The sequence below is a fragment of the Peromyscus leucopus genome, chromosome 8b, assembly GCF_004664715.2.
Source record: "Peromyscus leucopus breed LL Stock chromosome 8b, UCI_PerLeu_2.1, whole genome shotgun sequence".
In the NCBI taxonomy this organism is placed as follows: domain Eukaryota; kingdom Metazoa; phylum Chordata; class Mammalia; order Rodentia; family Cricetidae; genus Peromyscus; species Peromyscus leucopus.
The window spans coordinates 30,475,838-30,502,099 of NC_051086.1; the positions used below are offsets into that span (position 1 = coordinate 30,475,838).

At 40.4% G+C, this 26,262-nt stretch overlaps 1 protein-coding gene across 5 annotated transcripts in view; it reads right to left on the bottom strand.

The window, feature by feature from the left end:
• Sgcd (sarcoglycan delta) overlaps nucleotides 1-26,262 on the bottom strand; it is a 937,685-nt gene that overhangs the window by 190,563 nt on the left and 720,860 nt on the right. For all 5 annotated transcript variants that reach the window (XM_037201381.1, XM_028888758.2, XM_037201382.1 and 2 more), the window contains one exon: nucleotides 18,702-18,803. In XM_037201381.1, the coding sequence (XP_037057276.1) occupies nucleotides 18,702-18,803 (102 nt within the window). The remainder of the gene's footprint in view (nucleotides 1-18,701; nucleotides 18,804-26,262) is intronic.

The window sequence follows — 26,262 nt, forward strand, 5'->3', positions numbered from 1 at the left end:
ACTCTCCTATTTCTAGTCATAACAAGCTTGAAAAAAAATACTTGCCAATATAATACCATGGTCAGGGATGTGAACTCTAGAGTCAAAGGGTTTAAAGTTAAGAGTTCTCACTGTATCTAGAGCTTTGAACAACTTAGAAACCACTCAGAGTTTGTTTCCTTTCCTAAAGATGGGCCTGAAATTTTATCATATTTGGAAAGAGTGCTGTGAAAGTAAGAGAGAAAGTGGACCATCTTTCTCCATTATGCTTACACGTTCTATGATCTCATACTCTCACAATATGATTAAGATAAAGCTTGGACAAGTCCAACATTTATTTTCCTCAGCACATCTAGTTAAACAGACTGTGGTTTTAATTACTTCTTTTGTTTTCTTTCATATAAAATTCATGTTTTAAAATACACTGGAGTTAGCATTCACATAAAGAAGGAAACATAATGGTGATGGGAAGCCTCTTCCCTTCACCTTATAGCTTTCAGAAAGAACACTGAGGTGGCTTGAATGAGAAATATCCCCCATAGGCTCAGCTATTTGCATACATGGTTCCCAGTTGGTGGCACTGTTTAAGGAGGTTTCAGTGGTGCAGTCTTGCTGGAGGAAGCACATAACTGGGGTGAGGGCTTTGAGATGAAATCGCCTCATGCTACTTCCCATTTCCTTCCTCTGCTTCCTGTTTGATTTTGAAGATGTGAGCCTTCAACTTCCTGTTCTTTCGCCACACCAGCTGTTTGCTGCCATGCTTCCCTACCACAATGGACCCAGATCCTTTTGGAAATCCCCCAACTCTTCTTCTGCAAGTAGTTTCTGGTTCTTTGTTTTATCACAGCAACAGGAAAGTAACAAATACAGTCACTCTATACATAAAAGTTAGAGAGTGAGACTGGCATGGTACGGGTAGCCTTTTGTTTGGAGTTTAGGAGGACCACATGGCACTTGTCCAGAGTTTCCCTGAAGTTTCTACCAAGGGCCCCCTACATAGTGTCTTGATTTTTAAAATTCATTTTGTACTTTCCCATGAGACACACAACTCTTGAGCGTAATATTTGAAGCAGCTGCTATCAGTAATCTAACTCAAATTAAATTTCAATTAGGAATTGCTAAAGAAAAGAATGAATAGAACAGAAATTTTGACTAAAGGGTCGCTATGAAACTGGACTATGGTATGACAGCACAAAAGAGGACATTCCTTTGTCCTCCAATTCTCTCCTTCATTAGCTTTTCCACCCACTGAACAGTCACATTCAGCATGTGCTTAGCATGATAAAATGGCAATATTTCACTTAGTGCCAATACTTAGGAGAGTACCTGACCAAATATTAAAAAAATGCTCAGAGAGAGGTTTGTCTTAAGTGTTATCTACCAGGTGATACAAGGCAAGAAGAGAGCATCTTAACTCACATTAAGTACAGAAACTCAATTACATCCACAAACACCAAGTACTAAGCTCTATAAGATACTAGAAGGAGGACAGTTATTGAGCCTTGTGGGTAGAGTCCACAGTTGGTGGTGATAGGCAATTCATAGGCAGCAGACGCAGATCCTCATATATTCTGAGATAAGAGATTCAACGAAGGGAAATACTGAAGGAAAGCAAAACAAACAAAAACAAGCAAAAACCTCAGAGAAACAAAGAAATACAACTCCAAATTCCTATCTTTCCCTGACTAACCACGATACCACGACAATATGGCTGCCGTAACAAGACCTAACAATGACAACATTAGCAAACATGTTATTATAAAAGTAGGAAATATCTAGAGGCCCCAGCTGTAGACACACTAGGGCAATAGGCAGCTGATGACTGCTAAGAAGAGAAGTAGCCTTTCTCTGGGATGAGACCATTCTGCCACAGCCGGTTATAAGGTACCAAGTGGTCAGCCCTGAAACCATGTATATACAAGCAACACTAAACGAAGATTGAGTTTGCATATTTATTTACACACAAACACACATATATGCAGTATGTTAGAATAATAATCAAAGGAAAAGGGGCCATGAATTTGAGAGCACATAAATGGACAGGCATGGAAAAGATTGAAGGGAGAAAAGGGAAGGGGCAAAATGACATAATTATATTTTAATTAAGATTTTAAAATTATTAAGAAAAAAACCTAAAGAGATAGGCCATCAGATTATCATGACATCTGATGAAGCCACTTCAGCCCAGCACCTAGCTTATCCCTAATCAATGTCAGTTTTTCAAACAATTTTTCTGGATATCTTTAGCTTATGAGAAGACTAAGAAAGAGTTATCATTAACCAAAATGTCTTCTGAAAAAATTCATATTCACAGAAGCTTGGCTCAAGGGGGAAAATGCATCACCTTCTGTTCAATTAACCTTTAGAAGAAGAAAAGCAATGTACCTCACACCGACTTCAGTGAATCCAGTCTGAGATCTTGACAAATGCTCCTTGTGGAAAAATTCACCACATATGTTTATGGTGGTTACTTTTAGCTGTCAGGTTAGCAAAATCTATAATCACATGGAAGAGTGTTCCAATTGAGGAATTGCCAAGATCAGGTTGTCCTGGGTATGTCTGTTGGGGGATTGTCATTATAGTTAATGGATGTGGGAAGACTCAACCCACTTTGGGAGGCACCATTCCCTTGACTGGGAGTCCTGAGGTATATAGGACAGGGGGAAGCTAGGTCAAAGCAAAGACACACATTATCTTTTTTGCAATTGACTGGATGCAATGGACTAGATGGTTAAGTTCCTTCCTTGACTTCTCTGAAATGATAAGTTGTGAACTGGAATTGTAAGTCAAATATAACCTTTCTTCCCCTAAGTGGCTTCTGGAGAGAGACTGTCTCCTCAGGATTTTCTGGGTAAATGATGTATGATCCATTTTCATGAGACAAATGTGGGCTGAGTGTGATACACAGCTGTCCTAGAAGAGTTAGAGAAGATAAGAAGCATCTTTGCAGAATAGCATATGAATCAAATTGCCCAAGAATCAGCTTGCCATGTCTTCCTTGCTGTTTTGTGTAGGAGCAGCATTATAATTCTAGAACCAGTAATCCTCAAAGAGATTCCTTCTGGATGAAAGCAGGCAGCCTAACAAGGCCCTTTGGGCAACAAGCCCACCTTCCGACTGCCTCCTGTGAGGCTAAAGCTTCAGCCAGCCACTTGCAAGTCAGAGGCTGAGGGAAGCAGAGTCTGATAGGTCCAGTCACAGTTGTGAATTAGATGCCTTCCTTTAAGACTCAGAGCTACCAAGTTGAGGCTGTGTCTCAGAAAATATAACAAAGGGGGTTTGAAACATAGATAAATAGCTTAGGTAAGACACATAAAATTTGAGAATGGAGCAAGCATTTTGTTCCCTGTAGTACCACCAGGCTGATCACACCTTTGATGGAATAGAATGTCCACCAAGTATTAGCCAGTTTTCATGGAAATGGACAAGAGGATCACCCTCCACTACTCCTACCCAGCTAGAACAGTGAGATTCCAAATAAAGCCGCAGTTTAATTATGCTGTGTGTTAGATATTTAACAGACTAATTACTTAACTGTTTGACATTTATTGAGTGCCAGGTGTTGTGGTGGGCAGCTAAATACAAAAGGAAGTCCTACCCTAGAATCGCAGCCTGCAAAGTGGCGCCTATTAAGTGGGCTGCAGTGGGTGCTTCCCTGATGTCAGTTATCCTTCAAAGTAGATCAACACCAAGATAGGAAACATGGTCCCAGATTAGTTCAGATCTGGATTTGAATTCTAATTGCTCCATACACCCACTGGGCATAGTTTGTACCTTGTTTCTCTTTATCCATTGAAACAGTATGATCTTTCAGTAACCTTTATTAATCATAAGATTTCAAAAAGTAGTAGAAGAAATCACCAAGGAGGTGGGGAGATGTTTAGGATGTTAATATGTAGGCACAGGGAGTGAATATCGTCATTAACTATCCCTTAATAAAAGTTAAAATGAAAAACTACTTAGCAGAGAATATTCATTATCTCTTAATACCTTTTATCTCTCTACTCATCTGATATTATATAAAACTCCTTCAACTTTTTTTCTGAACTATTATTGTATAAATAATAAGCACCGCCTAATCTAGGACTTAATCATCTCATTACTTTTGTGTTAATTGTCTTCTTACGACAAGGCTTATCTCCCAAATTATGCTGCACAGTTCACTGAAGACAGCACAGACAGCAGAGTTTGGGTATATTTGCGTGAATGTTTTAAGTTGTCAACAAATATCTACAAAACTGAACAACAAGGATTTAAATTTTTAAATTTATCAGTGTATAAAGATGTAGTCTATTTTGAATATTTTGATCGTAAGTATAAGCCCAAACATTCACAGGCCATTCTTTCTAGTGTTTTCTGAAAATGAAGAAGAGTTTGTGGCAAAATCAAAAATGCAGGGAGAAACCTGACAGTCACCTTCTGTTGGATGAGAATCCTCCTTCAGCTTTTGAGTGGGTCTCAGCCATGACCAGGGTAAGGCAGGTAAGAGGACAGACTCCCCGCAACCATTCTTAAGTTGCATTTCAACATGGAATCTCATGGAGTTTGCCTGTGGCATTTTGAAAAGAATTTCATTAAATGTTGCTAACATGTCATAAGCTCCCTTAAATGGAAGGGTAATGGCTCATAACATTTGTAAGCTTTTTAATTTCATGGAATATGAGCAGCATAATCAGGACCTATTAAAGTCAATCAACTGTGCCAAGTGGGGCTACCTACCTTTGCTTTGTTTCTGTTTTCCTTGTGGGTGTACCCTGTGAACCAAGGGGTAGCAAGCCCCAGTAACATTCTTTAAGGTTCACACTGGCGTGTCGCATTTTGAATAACTTCCGATGAAACCGTTGTGGCTCTATTTGCATATATGGGTTGAACAGACACTTCTGGGAAATGACTCTCTCTGGAAAAGAGAGATTTCTCTTTGCATTTGCTTGAGCTCAGAAGGCAGAATCTTGAGAGAATTAAAAAATCAGCCATCTGACCATTGTAACTGGAATTAGTAAATGGATATGAATATAAGGAAGATTGATGTCTTCTGCAACACAGAAGTGGCCAGCTACCAGTCTATCAAGTTCTGTTCTGGGGGTTCTCTTCCACTGACAAGCCTTAACTTATAACAGTGGTCACTTATACCAGGTTAAGCAGCAGGCGTGGTTGTAGGCAAATTGCTACTATATTCACTGGTTCATGAAAACTAAATGATTTGAATGATAAGTGTTAAGATGTCATATCACATGCCAAAGATTTCAAAGCTAGAAACGGGCAAAGCCATGCTTCAGATCAGTTTCCATCTGGCCCTAAATCACATGTACAGTGCTTTTGTGCTATGCTTTCTTTACACACGCCCTGTTGCAAGTGTTTCAGAAGGAATGGAAATATCTCAAGAGCATTTCCACAAAGGGAATAGAAGCGTCATTTCAACATGGCTGAAAGCTACAGAGTTAAACAGCGGGAATTTATCTCACTGTCAAGGGAGAAAATACATATCAAATTTGAAATGTGGAGCTAAATATAATGAATCAGAATATGGCAACACCACAAGCATGTCGGCAATATTGAAATAAAGAAGGCAGTGGAGGGAGACCTGAATAAGCCATAGACGCCTGTGATGGTTAATCTCCATGGTCAGCTTTCCTGCATGTGGAATCACCTAAGATGCACTACTGGATGTGTCTGTAAGAAAACTTCCAGGGAGCTTTACTGAGCTATGGAGCACCAATCCTGCATACAAGAGGCTCAATCACATGGTCTGGGCTCCTGATCCAAATTAAAGGGCAAAGAGGAAAAGGCAGGAGACCAACACTCATTTCTCTCTTTTTCACAAACGTAAGGTAACCAGCTGCCTTGCGTTCCTGATGCCATGTCTTCCATGCCACAATGGACTATATCCCCATAAAACATGAGGCAAAATAAACTCTTTCTTCCTTAACTTGCTTTTGCTAGGCTTTTTCACAGTGGTGAGAAATGTAGGTAACACAATGCCCAACCCTGGGAACACATAGAAGGAAGGAAGGACTTTGAATGCTGTGCAGTTCTGACTGTGTATTACAGCAGCACAGCTGATGACTTCACAGTTCAGAGGAGCCCCATGCAAGCCTAACGTGTAAATCTTCACAAAATAAACAAATAAGAACTGAACACCAAAACAGAAACTTCACAACAGCATGCACACAGATACACTTCATACATTTGGTTACAACTTATACAAATGCTCAGGAAAAGAAATAGCTATTTCTTAATCTGCCAGGAATGGCCAGACCCTGGAAATTTGCAAATTAATGACACCATAGTCTCAGGTATGTATACTCACTCTCATATCTAAATATATGGGTTTTTATTAAAAGAGTAAAACAATTACACCCAAGAATATTTACTGTACATGTGGGGGTGCTGTGGGACTGTTTGGGTTGATAAGAATCAAGAAACAGTATTGGAGAGATGGTTCAGGGGTTAAGAGCAGAGTATTGAGTTCAGTTCCCAGCACCCAGGTCAGGTCACAGCCACCTGTAACTCCATCTCCAGAGGATTTGGTGCCCACTCTGGCTTCCAGGAGCATCTGCACTCACATGCACATTCTCTCTCTCTCTCTCTCTCTCTCTCTCTCTCTCTCTCTCTCACACACACACACACACACACACAACACATCTACTCTTCTCTATCTCATCTCTAGCTCTCTTGTACTCCCTCTAACTACACCACTGATACTACAACACCCTCCTCCATCATAGCTTACATAACTTATTAATCTTTAAAAAAAGAATGAAGAAACAAGGAAATATAATCAGGATGTACATATTATAAGGTGAAGAGTTCGCAAGGCAAGTTGAATTCAGGATGCAGACAACCTTTCTCCAGAGGGATTTCAAAAGATGATTAAGCTCTAGGAAAACCATTAGACACATCAAATTACTTTCTCTCCTATGCATCTACACTGGGATTTGGAAGGGCTGGTAGGCTGGAAGATATTCTCTAATGTTTTCTGGGTTTCATAGTTGAAATAGAGAACCAGAGGTAAGAATGTCCAGGTCTCTAGAAGTTTACAATTTCTGTAAGTTTGAAACATTTCATATGTGTGTCACATTGACAGACTCAGAGATGAGCAGAGTCCTTAGACATTTAGAAATTAAATAGTTTGATATTCCAGCTAAAACATATCCATACAAACTAGTTTTACTGAAATACTATGGTGACTTTTGTGTATTTGTGTGTCATTGAGTTAATTTGTACGTAAGTCCTTGACCATTCCCAAACAGGTACTCTAATACAGTTCTAAATAAAAGGCATACTTAGAAAGAGGCCATGTTGTAGTGCAGGAAGGTATAATTCATGATGTGTGTCCAACTCTGGACACTGCAAAATGATGTTGTCATCTATAAAGTACGTGCTCAAGAACCATGCAACTGAATAATAAAAAGCTGTAAAAATAAATCTCATAATGTTTTAAGTGAGTTTACCATTTTGTGTTCGTTTGAAGTCATAGCTATCCTGGGGTATATACACCCTATAGGCCACAGGTTAGAGTCTCCCGAGAGGGGAATCTGTGATTTAAGTGAAGGAGAATACTGGAATAGAAGCCATGAGAGGGAGGATGAGAAATGGCCAGAGAGCAAGTAACTGGTAGAAAAAAGGGAGTATGGTCCTCTGATCTTCACAGCACAAACAAGAGGCCTGTGTGTTTCACTAAATTACAAGAAAAGAAGTGAGGGAAACACCACAATATAACCGATATCGTCTACCACTCAAGATAGTAGAACAATCTAGTTATGGTCAGTATTAAAAATCCAGTCTGGGGAGGAGGGGTACATGTGTGGAGAGATGGCTCAGCAGTTAAGAGCACTTGCTGCTCTTGCATAAGACCTGGATTCAGTTCCCAGCACCCATATGAAAGTTCATAGCCATCTGTAACTCTGGCTTCAGGGAATTTGACACTCTCTTCTGGGCTCCTCGGGCACTTGTAGGCCTGAATTTTGATTATAAACTAATAACAGACTCATATACATAAAAACAAAAACAAATCTTATAAAAAAGGAGAATCCAGTTGGATTGTGATATGAGATTTGTGTTCTAAGCTTTTAATGCTTACCTCTAGTGAGATGACTACAACACAGATTCTTCATAGGGTTACCACAAAGGAGTAAAATGGGACATTTATCTCAGCCCTGTGTCTACTGGCTTTTCAGCATGGAGGTTTGGGCTCACATTGCTTAGATTCAAATTCAGTAAACATGCATAAGCAATTACTGTGGGTTATGCCCTCTGCAAGTGTTTTTTATACCTATTAGTTTATTTAATCTCTCTAACCATTTTTGCCTATTAAAGATAAAGACAGTCAATACTGAAATGGAACCAAAACCCAGAGGGGTATTAGAAATACTTTAAGATTTGCTTCCAAGGACTGGGGAGGTCCTTGAGTGCACAGAGCACTGGCTTGGCATACACAGATCCCTGCAACTGTTCCTTAGCATGGCATCAAACCCTGACTGGTGATGCACGCCTGTAATCCCACCACTCAGGAAATGGAGGCAGAAGGTCAAAAGTTGAAGATTATCCTCCACTACATTAGGCATTTGAGGCTAAGCTAGGCTACCTGAGTTCTTGTATCAAAAATAAAAAAAAGTAAAATGTGTAAATAATCCCTACCATTTTCTGATAGGAATTTTTCAGTTATCCTGAGAATATAACAGTTCTATTGTCCAGAACTCTTTACAGGATAATTTCTACTTTACTTAGTAGTGCCTTCATAGCTTTCTTTGACTATGAATTTGCTGAACAAGGCTGTATGCATAAACCCAAACAAACTATGCTTCATGGGTTCTTTAAGTTTTCCCTCCAATTTAAAAATAGGTAGATTTTTTTCCTAGGCCAACTTTAAATACATCAAAATATATGGGTTGACCTTATATTGCTGGATCTCACAGGACCTTAGTGAGTCTGTATTGTGCATGGTGATAAGTACTCAGACTATAGGAGTTCTTTGTATTTATCCATGACAAGATAGTAATGACTCCCCCACCACCACCATTCATTACTGTGCTGTGATTAGCCATCCACTTAAACTTTATTTTTTAGGCAACAACTTCATATTCGATGACCCTGTGAATGTCCTGACAACTTTAGTTGTCTGTCCTCATCTTCTACCTTGCTTGAGACAGGGTCTCTCTAGGTGTTGCTACATTCACCAGACTAGATGCCTATGAGCTTACAGGGATTCTCATGTCTCTGCCTCCAACAGAGCCAGGAGAGCTGGAATTGCAGGCATATGCTGTGGTGCCTGGCTTTAGACAGATTCTTGGAATCCAAAGTCAGGTCCTCACTCTTGTGCACCAAGCGCTTTGCCATTGAGTCACCCCCCCCCCCCATCACATCTGTCCTTTCAACACTGTCACATACTGCTAATTCCATGTTTTCTTTTCACAATACTTCTTGTACGTTCCAATCCAATTCCTGTTTGTACTGATACGCAAGCAATTCCATACAGAATAACCCACAAACAATAGACATTTATCATCTCACAGTTCTGGAAGCTGAGCATCCCCAAGGTCAATGTACAAGTAAGTTTAGTCATATGGTATGGGCTACTCTTGGCTCCCAAGACACTCTCTCACTGCTGTGTCCTTCTGAGGGAAAGACGGCTGTTCTCAAGTAGTGAAAAGGACAGAATGGGTGTAAAAAGTTGGTTGTTTTATGATCTTGCCTTCAGAATGGTTTCAAATCACAATGGAGGATCCCTAATTATCTCTTAAAGGGCCCACTTTTACATAAGCCACTAAAGGTCAAATGGAGGTGTCATATTTTAATCATAGCTCTCCTCACCCCACATTTTGCTAATTTACAATACTGTGACTCCTTGGAGTGTTTGTGGCAGTGATGGGAAGCATGGTAGTGACTTCCACTATCATGAGAACTCAAATAGAGAAACAAGTGAAAAATAAATATCGGGAATGCTATGAAATGAGGGACTCTTGTTAACAATTGAAGTGAGGAGCAAACACCAAATAGTTTTATGCTAATAACTGAAAGATGAACCCAACTCCATTTCTTATGTCTTACTGAGTTACCACCTAAGAATAACTCATCTCACCATAAATATTCCCCTCATGTTTAGTGACAAAATGGAGCCTCAACTGAGGACTAAAACCAATCTATATAGCTTGATGGTAGAACACTTCAATTATTCTACCATCTGTACTTGTGTTTTCCTCTTGAGAGAAGGCAGTTTGATTTCCAGGACTCTGACGTTGCATAACAGGAGCTGTGGCTTCATAGCTGGAGCAATGCACGCTACTGCACTAAGCAGGGAGGCCCGCTTGGCTGGCTATCTGTTCCATTCCTTCACCTTGGTGATTGCTGCCACAACCCACCCTTCTCTCTTCCTTTCCCTCCAACACGTAACAGGTGCACCCGAGGAATATTTATTAGTCTTAAAAGTCCCATTTCCTTCACAGACCATTTTAGTATTTGCCTGGGGGCAGAAACTTTGCTGATAAAAACAGAATCCCTCGTTGATATGGAGAGTCCCCGCACTCATCATTTTAGGCAACCGCCATTTAAAACATTGCTGGTAATAATTGACAGTGCACTGCATCAAAAAGGTTACACTTTGCTGCTTCCAGAGATCACAAGCATCAGTGGAACGGCACAGATTTGCTTATCATTTCATAGGCCAAAGAAATGTTCCCTTCCACCTTTGAAATGACACCTTCCAAACAATCATCTGTGATTTTGACAATGAACAAGGTTTTTTAAATTGAGACCAAGAGTGCAATACACAATAGCAATTATGAAGCACTGGGTGCTACTAGGGTTGATGGGAGATGAGTCTGTTTTGATTGAAACATGATGAAAAAGAAACATTATAAAGTAACTTTTTTCTAACAGTTTTAATTGTGAAGAACAACAAAGCTTTTAGAAATATAACAAAACATGAGTCATCCTTAAAGCTAGCTCCTCTCTGCATTATTGTCCCAAGTGCTCAACAGGCACCGCTGACTGTGAGATGTCTCTGGACTGAAACCTAGACTTTTCTTACCATGTAAAGAACATCAATCAAACCACAGAAGACTCTGGCATGCGTTCATTTTTATTCTTGTTGTTAGTTCTTAAATGTTAAGTTCTTAAATTTTAAATGTTAAGGAGTAATCAAGAAACAGTCTCAGCACCAGGTGGCCCTTGTATCAGCACAGATGAGGCAGTCCACTATCAGTGTGTACCAGTCACTGTATCAGCCCAGGCTATCGGTACAAATGGGACCAGGTGACATTGCTAAAGCCTACTGATGGTTTGACGGTCAGGAAGTGGTAATGTTTAATCCTTGGTCTATGCCATGTCTTCATTCTTAGGAGTTTGCATTTGCCTATAGATGACATGGGTCAAACATCTGTAGGTTCTTAGTGTAGACAAGTGTGATGGGCTTCTACATCTTTACAACACCCACTGAGCTGTTGGTCTCCCATCAGCCCACACTGTAGCTCATGCTACCAGCCATATGAATGAATACTTAGCACATGCATGGAAAAGATAGTTAATTCACATATAAACTCCTCAAAGGAGATGCTTGTCCCTGCTTCTAACTGACAAGTATGGACCTAAGAGAACATTTATTGGTTCAAAGAAACTGCTTCCTACCCTGTCAGAGACATGAGTCTAGGAACTTCAATGGTTAAATAGAGACAATAATAATATTTTTAAATGCTAGCAACATATAATTATCACATTCAAATTTACTTACTTGTATTTGAGACACTGTTCTATAAATTACATATATTAGCTTCCACAGTGCTGTAATAGGCTTATAAGGTAGAGTTACAACTGTGCTCATTTTCTTGGGGAGTGAAGTGAGTCACAGAAAAGGTCAAGACATTTACTCAAGCTCACATACCTAGTAAATGGGTAGACACAGCATCTGAATGCTTCAGAGTCTGATTGTGTGTGTGTGTGTTTAAGGTTTATTAATGACATTGTAAGATACCTGCCTACAGTAAAATTGTTACTATATTGGGACAAATATATACCCTTAGTACCATACTTTTAAGTCTGTGCTGTTAAGGAGATTTGATGGAGCAGGGGACTCACATAGGTAAGTAGATAGGTAACTATACAATTTCTACCTACAGAATATGAATTGAAATGATGTACTATGAAGTGATAGAAGAAAACCAAGCCACCTGGCAATGGTTGTATTTTGGACTGGCTCTCTTGGGGAAGCCTCTATGTGAAAGCTGTTGCAGCAGCCTTGGAGATGGAGTGAGGCTAGTGCCTTTCAGACTGGGTATGTGGCACCCACTCAGGACCTTGGTATCTTATGGCTGGTAACAAGGGTGGCAGACCAGGCTGCTGGACCCCATCACTTTAGATTTGAATTTCCAAGGAAAAACTGCTTAATGAAGTCTGTGACATAGCAAACCACTGACCATGTCCAAAAGACAAAGAAACTGAGACATGGAGTTTGTTCAAAAGCCCACCGCTCATCAATAGGACGTTATAAAGAATCAGCAGCCTGCCCCAAACACTAATTGCCCACCAACAACTTCCTTTCCTATCCAAGAGGTTTTAAATAGATTCTGGAGTTCTGCTTTCCCTTTGGATAATTCACAGACACACTCTAGTCTTTGAGTCTTCCCGTGTGTTCTATTCCAGCTTCCTATTCTACTTAGACTCCTCCCAATCATGCCCCATTTTCTGTCTATACCTAATATGTTATTGCACTTTAGTTTTTGTGAGGCATCTCCTCCTTTGCACAAATACTTCATACTGGATGAAGAAGGAGTGTTTATGGTATGAGATTAGCTTGAAAAAAAAATGTCTTTCGGTGATTCAGGGTCTTCAAAAAAAATGAGACCAAAATGATGGATGGGGCATAAGAAAGAATTCAAGGTAATTTGAATGGCAATGACCCTCAAGTTATACAATTAAACTGTCTCAGACTTCAAGCTTATGTCTACTTCCTCTACCACAATCATGGCTAAAGTAAATGTAACCAACACCTGACCAGAGTCCTCCATAGTCCTAATAACTTGATTTAGAAGAGGGAAAAAAATTTAAATAGGACCTTACCAGTTCTTTTAATTCTACAGCAACAACACAAAAACACCCCTTTGAATACTTTCATCTGTTTCCCAGGAAAACAAACCAACTAGTGTCAGTGTTTAGCTATTCATAATTTGTTGTCTGTTTAAAAAAAGAAAGGCAAGCAGCTGGTTTGCAGTATTGGCCACAATAAATTACAACATGTAAGCAGCTACATGGGGGAGTGGTGCCTGGCTTCACTGTACAGATGGGCTTATGGATGACCCTTCCGTGTGTAATGCTATCCTGATTTATGTGTGCGCCAGGAAATGCAAAGATGCCTAATGCCCCACTCTGACTTAGTACAAATCATTTTTATTTACCCGGGCAATATTTCATGGTCCAGTTAACTTCTTAATTAAAGACAGCAAGATGCTCATGTTCCATGCAAGTGGCATGGAAAATACTGTTCTGTGTGCAATATGTTCAGCTGGGAGTTGAAGCTGTTTGGCTTATTCAGGAGACACCACTGTAGCTTTCATTTGGTTTCTGCGTAGCTCACTACAACTAAATGATCAGCATTCCTGTCTGCCACCCCAAGCTAGTTCTGATATTTTTTCCTCCTCAAACAAAACATTTTGAATTTAAAATTTTCTGCCCAAACTGAGCTTGGTGTGTGTAGTGATGAGAGGGATAAACACAAAAAAGGAGGCATGTCCTTGAGACAGAATGAAGAACGCCTATAGGTAGTCACAGCTTCAGCCTCCAGCCGAAGTTCCAAGAATGCTACCATCTGCCAGTGTGCATGCAGATAATCTCAAAATAAAAAAGGGGAAAGACAGAGGCATCACAGTTTTTGATGGCAAATCAGACTATACAGTTAGAGCAGTCGAAACAGAATGGCTCCAGAATGAACTCAAACACACAGATCAGCCAAACAGAACAGAGTATCCAGAAACAGTCCCACTCATACACAGTCAACTGCTCTCTATTGCAAGAACCAAAAATCATGATGGGGAGAGAACAGTACCCTTTAATAAATGGCACAGAGAAAATGGGATATGTACATCTGCATGTGAGGGCAGAGAGAAGAAAGAAGGCAAGCAGGAAGAGATAGAATTGTAATCTTATCTGATACTCAAAAATCATCATAAAATAGATGAATGTAAGACCTAAGTTGATAAAATGGCTAACAGGAAAAAAGGAGAGGTTGATCTTGCCTGTGATTTTTCATTCTTTTTTTATAAGAAACAAAACCAAAGACAGTCAAAAACAAATATAAACAATTATCACAGAATTCCATCAAATACACACAAATGCTTCTGCATGACAAAAGCAAAGGATATAATTGCCAAAGTGAGAAACCAACCTCTGCAGGGGAAGAAAATATCTGTACAACATGCAGCATCTAGCAAGGAACTGATGTAAACTTATATAAAGAGCACACAGGACTCAATACCAAGAATAGCAATTTGATTAAGAAAAGGCAAAGGACCTGAGCAGTCATTTTTTTCCCCAAAAGAAATATGCAAATGGATGACAGGCTTGTTAAGACTAATCTCAGGAATATCACTAATGATGGGTGAAATGCAAATTTAAACTATGAGGTGTCATCTTACATCTGTTAGAGGTGCCTTAGCAAAAAGAAGAAAGATAGTGTGTGCTGACAAATATGTACAGAAAACAAAACTCTTAGATGCTGCTGGTAGGTGGGTACCTATGAGATGAGAACCTATGCACACTCCTGAGAAAACAAAAAGAACTCTCATATGACATAGTGATCCAGTTCTGAAAATATACGGCCAGTGAAAACAATTTTTATGGCAAAGAGGTGGTAGCGCTCCTGTGATTATTCCAACATTATACAAGAGCCAAGACATGGAGTCAATCTAAGCATACATAACAGATGAGTGGATGAAGAAAATGTGTGTATGTCTATACAATAAAATATGACTGAGGCCTAAAAATGAAACTGTCAGTTTTAACAACATGGAGGAAACTAAACTAAGGAAACTGCTGAGACACAAAAAGCCAAACATCACATGATCTCAGTAAAATGCAGAAACTGGAAAAGCTGAACTCACAGAGACAGTGAATAGAAGAGTAGTCATTAGGGGTAGGTGGTGGGATAGGTGAAGTACAGACATGTACTCACTGGGTCCTGACCTTTGGTTGTCATATAACTAAGTCTCGGATTAACGTATAACATGGAAGCGCTGAAGTTATTCGTATGTATTGTTCATTTGAAGTCAGCTTAGAAAACCTGCATGGCAACAGAAAAGGATTGTGATAATGTCTTGCTTGTAGCAGTCACTTCACAATACATGTCAAGACATTATTAAAGCTGTATGCCTCTAATATACACAATTGTATTTGTCAGTTGTATAATCAGTAAAAGCTGAGGTGGGGACACCAGAACTGGATGACCATGGAACACTTAGGCATAATAGAAAAATAGAAAGCAAGCCATAAAGAGTGTAATGAATATGAATACTTATTTTTTAAAGCAAAGCACAATTCATTTTTTAAAAATAAGTATTCCCTCTTAGTTTTCCAAAGGGAAAAATAAAACCCAATTTTTATTGACTCCTTGATGAGGTGTGTATACTTGCAAATCTGTAAACCAAGAGCTGAGGGCAAGGAACCTTAGAGGCAAGGGATGTCAAGGGCACATAATACAAAGGATTGGAATGACTGGATATGGACCACCATGACTGAAAGAGACTGGTAGACTAGAGAACACAGTGAGTGGGAGAATGCTGCCCAGGTCTACTGTCAGAAACATCAGCCCACTTTGTTAGATCCTCTGTTCTTTGTGAGGGTCAGATTTCTTCTCTTGGCTCACATCAAATGAACAAATGTGGTTATTTCAGGAAAATGTGAAATCGTCATCATTGCCCATCTGAAAAAGAAAATAGTAGCTCTGTCGATTGATGTCTGTGGGGAAATGAGGTTCATAATGGTTAGGTATATCCATCAGCACACAGTGCAGAAGGTGGGTCCCTCCAAAGGCATTCACCTTGAAAGAAGCTTATTAAATAGAGACTGTCCCATAAGTGGATAGATCCGATATCACTAGGTCTATTTTCTACATCATTCATCATTTGGGGGTTCATTTTCCTATCTCCTTGACCCCTCTCAAGGGCTCAGTGGTGTGTTCTAGCCAGCCACCCCTACTGAGTAGGAAATCGCTAAGTGTGACCCAGCTTATCACACCAAGCTGGTATGATGAGAAAAACTGAAGGCCAGCTCAGCAGAATACCATGGGGCTTTGCAGTCATGGAGCTTAGGTCTGTTTGAGCTGCTGGTAGTAAGGCAAGTCCTAGCTCCTTCACTAGACATTACTACCCAACCATTCAGTGAGGTGATTTAGTCAACTCTCAGAGGCTTTGAATACTCGACCTAGATATTTGTTGGTAATTCAGGAATTAATGTTTACTGATATCACTCACAGTTGTAAATTTGTCTTCTTAGGCAGGTGTCACCACACCCAACAATTTTGCAGTGCTTTAATTTCTACCTGCACAGAGGAGGGTCTATAGACTAGTCCTAAGGGTCTGTTCATTTTTCCTTTATCATTTTCTGTCAACACACTTGTTTTCCCTTGTGACATGTCAAGGAGATGCAGATTCCATCTCATAGCAAACAATTCCCCATCTCCCTCTAGATCTTCCAACATTCTCCAAGATAGTTTTTTCTCTGTGTTTTCTATTGTTCTCCAAGAGAGAAACGTAAAAGCCTATACCCTTGAATCATAATCTCCTATCTCTTTTTGGCAAACCAAGACAGTCTAATTGCAGGTAAAAAGAACTTTTGTAAGTTAGATATTAAACAGATGTTTTAAGGAAAAAAAGTCAGGCAGTGGCAAAGGTATTTTATGGTTAAGTTTTTTTTTAAATGAACATCATATATGACTCCAGGTCTATGAAGTTCAGAGAAATGCAAAGTGAGGACAGAGTCATGGAATGGTTTCTTGGAAGCAGGGGAGGACAGAATGGTTTGATGTGACAGAGAGGCTAAAAGGGGACAGAGAGAGACTCTTAGGGGTGGTGGACATGTTCATCATTATTTCTACTGTGGTGAGATTTTTCACATGTACTTGTGTATGTGGCACGCACACACACACACACACATACACACACACACACACACACACAACTTTTCTAAAAAACAGTTTTAAAAAGATTTTGACAGGCCTTGCTGGGGGATTTTGAGTTGTATTTCGGATGTGATAAGAATGGAGTATTTTTGCAAGTAGAGGGACTTAGCATCATGAGTTAGATCTAGTCTACTGTAATTCTACATATAATTCCTCATATGGCCCTCATACAAAATGAGTCACTATTCCAAGTTGCCATATTTCATTAATTATTCCAATTAATGCATATTATGTAAATGATGGTAGAGGAACTTTCTAGTCAGTCTTAGCTTTCATGTGGACAGTGAAGCAAAGTGAAGGATTTAATATGCAAAGTGAAGGATTTAATAAACATGTTCAACCAATGAGCTCTACTTTCACAAACTAAATAAGTAAAAGCCTATGTAAGAAAGTGATGGGTATTAGCTTTCTCATCATTGTAATCAAATATCTGATAAGAAGTGACACAGGGGTGGGAGGAGAAGATTTATTTTGGCTCCCATGTTGACAGCGAAGTCTATATGTATGTGTGTGGTTGGTAGGGCAGCAGGTGGAAACTGTGCGGGAACAAGTGTGAGGTCGCTTGCTGACATGTCTAATGACCATGAAGCACAGAGTAGCAGGAAGCAGAGCTGGATGATAAACCTGAAGGACCTCCCTCAGTGACATACTTCCTCCACTTCCTACCTATTTTACAACCTGTCAAGAAAGCACTGGCCACTGCAGACTTACCAGGTGATACATAACTCTGTGGGGGACAGTTCACTTTCAGACCATCATCCTAACCAACAACAGACATCATTAACCACTGAGTTTGATAACCTGAACTACTGAAGGTACACTATGTAGGAATCATGCATTTTACTACAAGAAAGAAAAATGAAAACCTTATGCAACAGACTAGTTGACAAAAAAAAAAAAAAAAAAAAAAGCTTTAGAATTAAATTTCCAGAATTGAAATCTTTGCTCTGTTTTTTTTTTTAAATTTATTCTGGACATTTTACTTATCAATGTCTTAATTCACTAATCTGTAAAATGGATATGAATAGTTTCTACCACAATGACCAAACTTTGAATTAATCACACACACAAAGCCAGCCTGCACCTCAATGGCACACAGCATTCAGTCATTAAATACCATTTTAAATCACAGTTGTTGATAATGAACTGATTCTAGACAGCATGGGCTAGAACATATGAATTGTAAGTGAAAACCAAAGTTATGATTCATTAGTTCTGTTATCACAGATGACTTTGAAATGATTGACAATTAATTAAATAATAGTAATTTTGTTCTTCACAGGTTTAGTGCCAGGGTTTTACTGTGTTTATTATCTTCTAGTTCATAGCATCATCTAGAAGTTGATAAACAGTGGCTACTACCATCTCTGTCACAAAGGTAAGGGACATGGTGGGATAATCTTGTTTACAGCACCACACCTATGATTGTTATCTGAGTCTTCAGGTTCAAATGGCAATTTAACCACCATCTGAAATTGCCATCTCAGCAGCTAGCAAGGTAGATTTCCCCAGATTTAGATTTCAGAGCATCAATTGCTTTCTTTTCTCATCAGAAACTTACTGGTCGGGACTGGATTTCTTTGGCGTAGAGAGGTTGTAAGAACTCGGAGTCTCCTTCCAGCTTCAGACCCTTTTCTGTGATTCTTAAGTTCCCCATTCCATCCTGCAATAGACACACAGACACAACAGGGAAAATGTGATGAGCTAACATTTCCAAATACCCCAGGCTGTCAAAAATTGAAACAGTTATTGCCTTCTCCTTCCTTCCTTCTTCTTTTTAAAAATATTTTCAGGAGTGAGATGAGGGGAATCCAAATGAACATAAAATACCAGGAGGCATTGTTCAATACAATTATGCATATTATTCTTTTTGCTCACTTATTCCAAGCAAATTCTATTCTGAGAATGCCCCTGAGCCACTGACTTGCACAGAAAGAGGAGGCCTTCATCCCTAGGCTGCACAGAGCAGAGGAGGCAGGCAGGGTGAAAAGGATGGAAATGAAAGATCCTATTTCCAAAATTCCTTGCAGAAATTTCACACCAACAGCTTGTGGTCACATTGAGTGCTTGCACGTGATCTGTTTGGCTCCTCAAACATTTGAGAAGTCTAACAGTGACTAGCACTTTAAAGAGCATTTGCTGTGTTAGTGCTAAAATCCATGCAAAGGTAGAAATCTACAGTGGCCTCTTACCACCCATCTGCAACATGTATCAATTTATGGTTATTGCTACCCATCATTCTCTCTCCCTCTTACTCAAAAATAATCCAAATGCCATATATATTTTGTAGTCCCCCTGACAATCATTCCTTAATAACAAACATAAAATATCAAACCTTATCAATCATTCTTGTGTTAACAGCACATACTCATATCAGTGTTCACACCTCACTGACAATATATTTTCCTCTCTAATAATTTGCTTATTTGAATGACATTTTCTACTGTTATTGATTGATAGACAAAATACTAGTTAGTTTCCTATAGCCTCCAGACAGTATTTCTCGAATGAATCACTTACCAATAGTTTCCCAGACAATGAGATTTCTATAGTCATTCCTTCTCATCATTCTCATATCTCCTCCCTCCCTCCCTCCCTCCCTCCTCCCTCCCTCCCTCCCTCCCTCCCCCTTCTCTCTCCCATGTGTGTATTTCACTTTATTTTGATAAATACAATCTCCTTTCTCTCCTGTGCCTTATCATCTCATACAGGTTCCTCTGACTACTGTATTTTCTGTAAATTGTCAGCTACAACCAGGAGCCTTGACCAGCCTCAGACGGAGTTTTCTAGGAAGACTGTATCCAGAGTATATTCTAGGAAATGAGGTGTGTTTGTTTTCTATTGTTTTAATGAACTGCTAGCCATAAACTCATTAGTATTAAACAACATAATTTTTGTATCTAATAGTACTTAATGTTAGAATTCTGCCTAAGAACTCATGGGACTAAACTCTAGGTGTTGGAAGGACTGGTTATTTTGAGAAGACTGAATGAGAATCTTTGCCATTGTCTAGCTTCTACAGGCTTCCCCCAGCCCTGGGTCCATGACCTCTTTCCACTCTCAAAGTTAATAACAGCCAGTTGAATAATCTCTAAGCATTCTGACCACAGATGAATGTTCTGTGATTTCCTTAAGTTTGCAACTTCCTAGGCTCATGCTAATACTGTCAATTGGACAGGATCTAGAATAATCTAGGAGACAAGCTGTTTGGGCTACTCCTGAGATATTACCTACAGTATGGCAGCCTCCTGGCACATCTGTGTGGAGAGTATCTGGGTTAGTTTGATTGAGGTAGGAAGATCCACCTTAACTGTGAGAGGCACCATTCCATGGGCTGATGTTCTGGACTCCAGAAAAGGGAGAAAGCAAGTTGAGCACAAACATTCACTGCTCCATGCTTCTTGAAGACAGATACAATATTACAAGTTGCTGCCAAGACCTTTGCCACCATGATGGATGGTCCCTTTCAACTGTGAGCCAAAGTAAGCTCTTCCCTTCTTGGGCTGTTTTTGTTCCAGTGTTTCATTTTTAGCAGAGACAAGTAACCAATGCAGCTACTTTAGGACAACCTTTCCCTTCCATGATCACCTGAACACACAATTCTATCTGCAAATTTAACTCCCCTCAGCTAAGAACAGTAGCAACTTTACAGATTCTGAGAACAGGGTATGCCTATCTTTGGGATGGGGGAATTTTTCTTTTTGCCACCTGGGATATTTTTCTACCAAGAGGTACATAGCATCCTTACTATAATGTTATCAGCAATCCATAATCTCTGTTAGAAGGAGACACAATTTCACTAGAAGTTCCAAACACACAATAGCCTGGTCTCATTAAATTCTTAATTTATTAGCTAGGATATTCTATTGAGAACACTTTCATTTCATTCATTTACTTAACTTAAGTTACATTTTACAGGGAAATGTAACAGAATTTGAACTTCCCTTCTTTATTTACTGGTATTCAGAAGACTGAAGTGGAGCTAGAAAGATCAGTAGTTCAAGGTCATCTTCAGCTATACATTGAGTTCCAGGCCAGTCAGAACTATATGAAACTCTCTCTGTTTCTCCCCAGTTATTTTGCTAGTTTGATTTAGTTAAGAGTGTATAGGATGCAGCCCCAGAACTCCCAAATCACCCCAACCTGACATTATGACTAATAAAAACAACTGAAATTTTGCCAGCCCTGAAAATCCTTGAAGCATAGTCAGCCAGCAAAGTACAAATGAGGGGGGCTTCAGTCACTGGAATGCTGATGTGTGCTGTCATGACACCTACCCACAACGATAATCGACTTCAAAGTCTCCTAGTACTCTCAATTTCTTTCATGCCATTTTAAAGTCCTCTTTTGTTTTACAGATTTGTAAACTATGCACATGCTTTGGTTTTATTGCTCTCTGTTTCCTAGTAACATTTGAAAACTGAAATCTCAGCGAGCTCCTGTCAATTCTGGGTGGGCCTCTCACAGTCACTGCCCACAGCCTCCTTGCTTTAAGGACATCACACATTCTCCCTAGCCTATTTCACTATGGCATGAGATCTCAGACTCCCACAACAGCGTTCTATGACATAGCCATCAGGTGTGTGTCTCAATACATTCAGTACTGCTATTGCTGGGATGGAACTAAACGACGAAACCGGCAATGGGCACTTTCCCCCATCCCTTTTCATAAGCGTGCTTCAGCCTATGGATGAGAACAGATCTTAGAGAGCCACATGGCTGCCTTACAGCCACATACCTGATATTCTTATTGCTGGCATTTATAGACACAGCTCTGCCAATATGGCCCCCGATAAGGCACTCAAACCATGTCAGAAAGGCAACAGGCTGCTGGACATGCATGTGTCTCACCAGCAGCAGGGAGAACTTGCAATAAAAGGAAAAGAAAAAGAAGGAATCAAAGAAGAGCAAAGAGAGAAATAAGCAAAGCCCAAGAAAGACCAATCTGTCCCAACAACCAGCTAATCCCTTATAGTAGTAGTTCAGTTTTTATCTCCATCTCTCTCGTGGCTGCAAACACACCACAACCTTGCCAAGTTTCCATTGCTTCTTAGAGTCTCCTCATATGTCCATGTACCATAAGCTTTAGTTTTCTAGTCTCCTTCCTGCTCTCTAAGTCTGTTTAAAAATACTTGGTGGTGTAAGTTGATTAAATAATGTGATGTGGCTGGCCTCTGCACTAACAAAGCAGAATACAGTGGTAAACTAAATGTCTGCCCACTTTCAGTGTCTCCTTTATAGACTGCGTCAAAGATTCATCAACAATATCTTGGCATCAGATTCACCTGAAATGGTTGCATCTTTAATTACAATCAACAGTTGAGGGCAGGACTAAGATAGTAGTTGCAGGACAGACCTGAAGTCTAACTTTTCTACTAATACGATGTAGGAGTTATTTATTACTAAATACATATAATATGTATTTAGAAAGACCCACTGATTTCTCCCCTGTTCAAACAGTAAAATTTCAGTTCCTTTTAAGATAAGTAGCAGGATAGCCCAAGAGTCAGGGGTGAATCCTCACTCAAGAATGGCAGAGAACACTCAATGTCAAGGGACCACATACATGAGTATGTGATCCCAATTCTCTTAGTTGAATCCAATACATGGCAGGGTCTGGTGCTGGGCCAAATACTAAGACATCTAGAAACTCCCAAGCCAAGGGGATCTGGATGCTGGCCTTGAGGGCTGGCTGGTCACTGTGGAGTGGTATGATGTGGTTTTAAGGAAGTGCACTTTCTTGTTCCTGTGATCTTCCTGCTGCATCAGCACCAGCCAGGTTTTAATTCTGTCAGCACATTTGAGTCTTGAAGTGAAGCCAAGTGCTATTTTAGTAGGCACTCACATGGCAATCTCTTCCTGAAGCAGTTTTAATGGTAGGGCATGAATTAGATTTGAACCAAGCAGGAAATGATATTAGACGATACAAAGACTGTATGAGAATGTAGGCTTGATGGGGTATAAGGCTTTGGGCTATTTTCTTCACTGCTAGACACTCCGTTTCTAAAATCTTGCCTGGGAAGTAGTACCCATTCAACAAATGCTTTGAAGTGAAAGAATTTATTCATTCTAAATAAAGAAGTCCTGTAACTTAACAATGATGTTACTTTCCATGGATTTAGTTGAAACAGGCTGTAAGTTAAAAATATCACTGGTAGAAAATGTATTTGTTTTATGTAATATACTGAGCATCACAGTTTAGCACCTGTTGACCCTTATGATTACATGACTGACAGCTGTAGTTCACTGCTCTACCCAACACCCCTCAGTAGCCCAGTCAAAGATGAGCCCATATGGAATGTGATTGCTACAGAATGGTATCACCTTCACACATCTTAAAAGCTAAAATATTCATCAGCCAAATCATGCAGAGATGATAAGCTTGTCCAGTTACCTTTGAGAAGGTAGTGGTTGGGTGTGGGTGGGGTTACAAAACTGCTAAAGTTAGGTCTGCTTCTATACCAGCTTCCAAATTGTTAGAACTTGCTTTCTCAACCAGGATGGGCAGACCCAACATGCAATAATTGCTTAACGATGAGTATAAGGAATGAAAGAGAATACTTAGGTTTTCTATTTTGAAAGCATAAATGTTTTTATATATAGGGTACAAGTGCAACTTGGGGAGAGGAAGTCAATAATGAAAGAATGGGTTGGGAATTAGAATTTTTAAATACAGTACTCTTTGGGAATTTCATACATGTATACAATATACTTGATCATAATCACCTCCCATTCTCTACCTCCAACTCCTCCCAGATACCCTCACCCCACTCCCCAACTTCATGTTAATAACTCGCTAGGTATAATTCCTGGTGCTTATATGCACATGGGTGTTAAGCCATCACTGAAATCTACCCACCTAGCGGGGTCCACAGCCCTAATGAAAATTCACTCTTCCTACCCTGCCTGGCAGTCATGAACTGCACCAGCTCCTCAGCGAAGGGGTAGGTGCTCTTGCACCCCTCCCCGTCCATGCTGTAATGTTGGTTGGCTTGGTCTTGGGTATGTCATTTGCAGGCAACCACAGCTGCTGTGAGTTCAGGAGTATAAGAGTCCCATCATGTCCAGGATGCACTGTTTTGCCTAACTCTCTCAACCACTAACTCTAGCAATCTGCCTTCTCTCCATGGTGATCTTTGGGCTCGTGTGTTAGGGTGTTAGGATTTCCAGGCTGTGTTTTTCCTATAGATGGTCACTTTTAACATCTATGTATTGAACCATCTTGGTAGTTTTTCAGATTTTAAAACATAAAACAGCAGTGGCAGAGGTAAAGATGGAATTTTTTTTAAACATAATTCTTTTTCTTGATTTTTTTGGAATTTCACATCAGCACCCCTATTCCATTCGTTTTCCAATCCTTCCATGTCTAGCCTCCATCCTTGTGGCCTCCCCGCCAAAAAGAAAAAGAAGAAGAAGAAAAAAAGAAAACCATTTTAGTTTTCTGTCTTTTCTACTTCTCCATCACATAATCATTTGATGTAGTAACCTTGGAGCTGCAACGTGTCATGGTGCTATGCTATATACCCCCTTTGCCCAAACAGCTTTATTAGCAAACGCTAATAAGTTGTTAGTCTGCCTCAAGGCCTCTGGATGTTGGTAAACTATCAATACTGCAGCCTCACTGAAACTTCTCCAATATCCTGCTGTTGCCCAAGTCATGGAGAGCCCGCAGGCAGCTACTGTTCTGCAGGACTGGTCCTTTCATGCACTCCAGCAGGCCATCTCTCCTGTGTGCATGTGGTATGGGTCAGCTCTCAGCTCTCTAACTGTGGCAGCCAGGGAGTGGGGATAGTTCTCTGAGGGCCACTGAAGGTTGGGGCCAGTTCATCCATGCTCATGCCACTGGGGCCAGTTCTCCCAGGAGGGCATTGCGTAGGGGCGAGGGAGGGTACTCTACTCTCCTGCTGAGGCAGCTGGCAGGACTAGGACCACACACACAGACATGGGCCTCAGCTGCAGCTTGGGCCCAGATATCTATCACCATGGCCCTGGGTGGCAGCTCAGATTGGTATGGTGCTGGTGACAGTATGGCTTTCAGACATCAACATGGTCTTGGGAGTGGCTTAGACCATGGGCATTCATACATCCTTTGGTAGTAACATGGGCCATGGACATCAACAAAGACCCCAGCTATGGTAGGCCCATGGACCCAGACATGGCCCTCCATTGCAGCACAGGCCCAGACATCACAAGGCTCTAGGTGGCAGTACAGGCCACCCATTATCAGCCTGCTCCTTACCACCATCTGACTTTCAGTTCCGCTTCTCTACACAGTGCACAACCCACTCAGATTCTCCTCCCCTGTTTCTCTGTCACCTGTTCACTCCAGTGGCTCCTGTCTGCCCACAGTGTGAGGTATGGGGTGCATCTGTGGCTGTCTGGACCTGTAGCTGGCTTCAGCTCACCCCGAGTGCCAAGGTGGAACTTTTTAATCATACAGGCAACACTCTTCATCTTGTTTGTTTGTTTGTTTTTGTTTTTATTCTTCTCTCATACAATACATCCTGAACACCATTTCCCCTCTCTCCACTCCTCCCAGCTGCCTCCCCCAAGCCTTCACCCGCCAGCCTCCACATCCCCATCTCTCCCTGGCCTCTTCATCATTTCTGTTTTTGAGTGTTTACAGATGTGCTCCCCCGCCCTTAGCTAATAATAACCTTCTTACCCCTGTGCTCCTCTCTGCCATCTTATGGTTTTGCTGAGGCTGTCTTCTTCATAGCTGCTGTCCCAAAGCCAGAGGTGCTCAGCTTTCTCAAATCTCAGTGTCCCTGTGTCCTGCCTCTTGTCTCAGGCCTTCTTATCCTCTTTCTTTTTAATCCCCTTGTAAGTATTCCTGCTCTCCTATTTCATCACATAATCAGCCATGCTGATCTACATTCTTTCTCACCAGACTTCAAATTTGTTGAGATAAAGCATTTGTGTATCATTTCTTGTTCTAATGGGGTCGAGTATACCATTCACCGTTCCCCAAATACGTAACTGCAAGAAAAGCCAGGGATGTGTTATATACAAAAGGTTTGCCATGAAATGCTCATTTGTAAATATTGAAATGCTGACAATCAAAGATACCCTCTTCCCCAAGCATTATGCAAAGCACATTACCTACATTATATCCATTAATC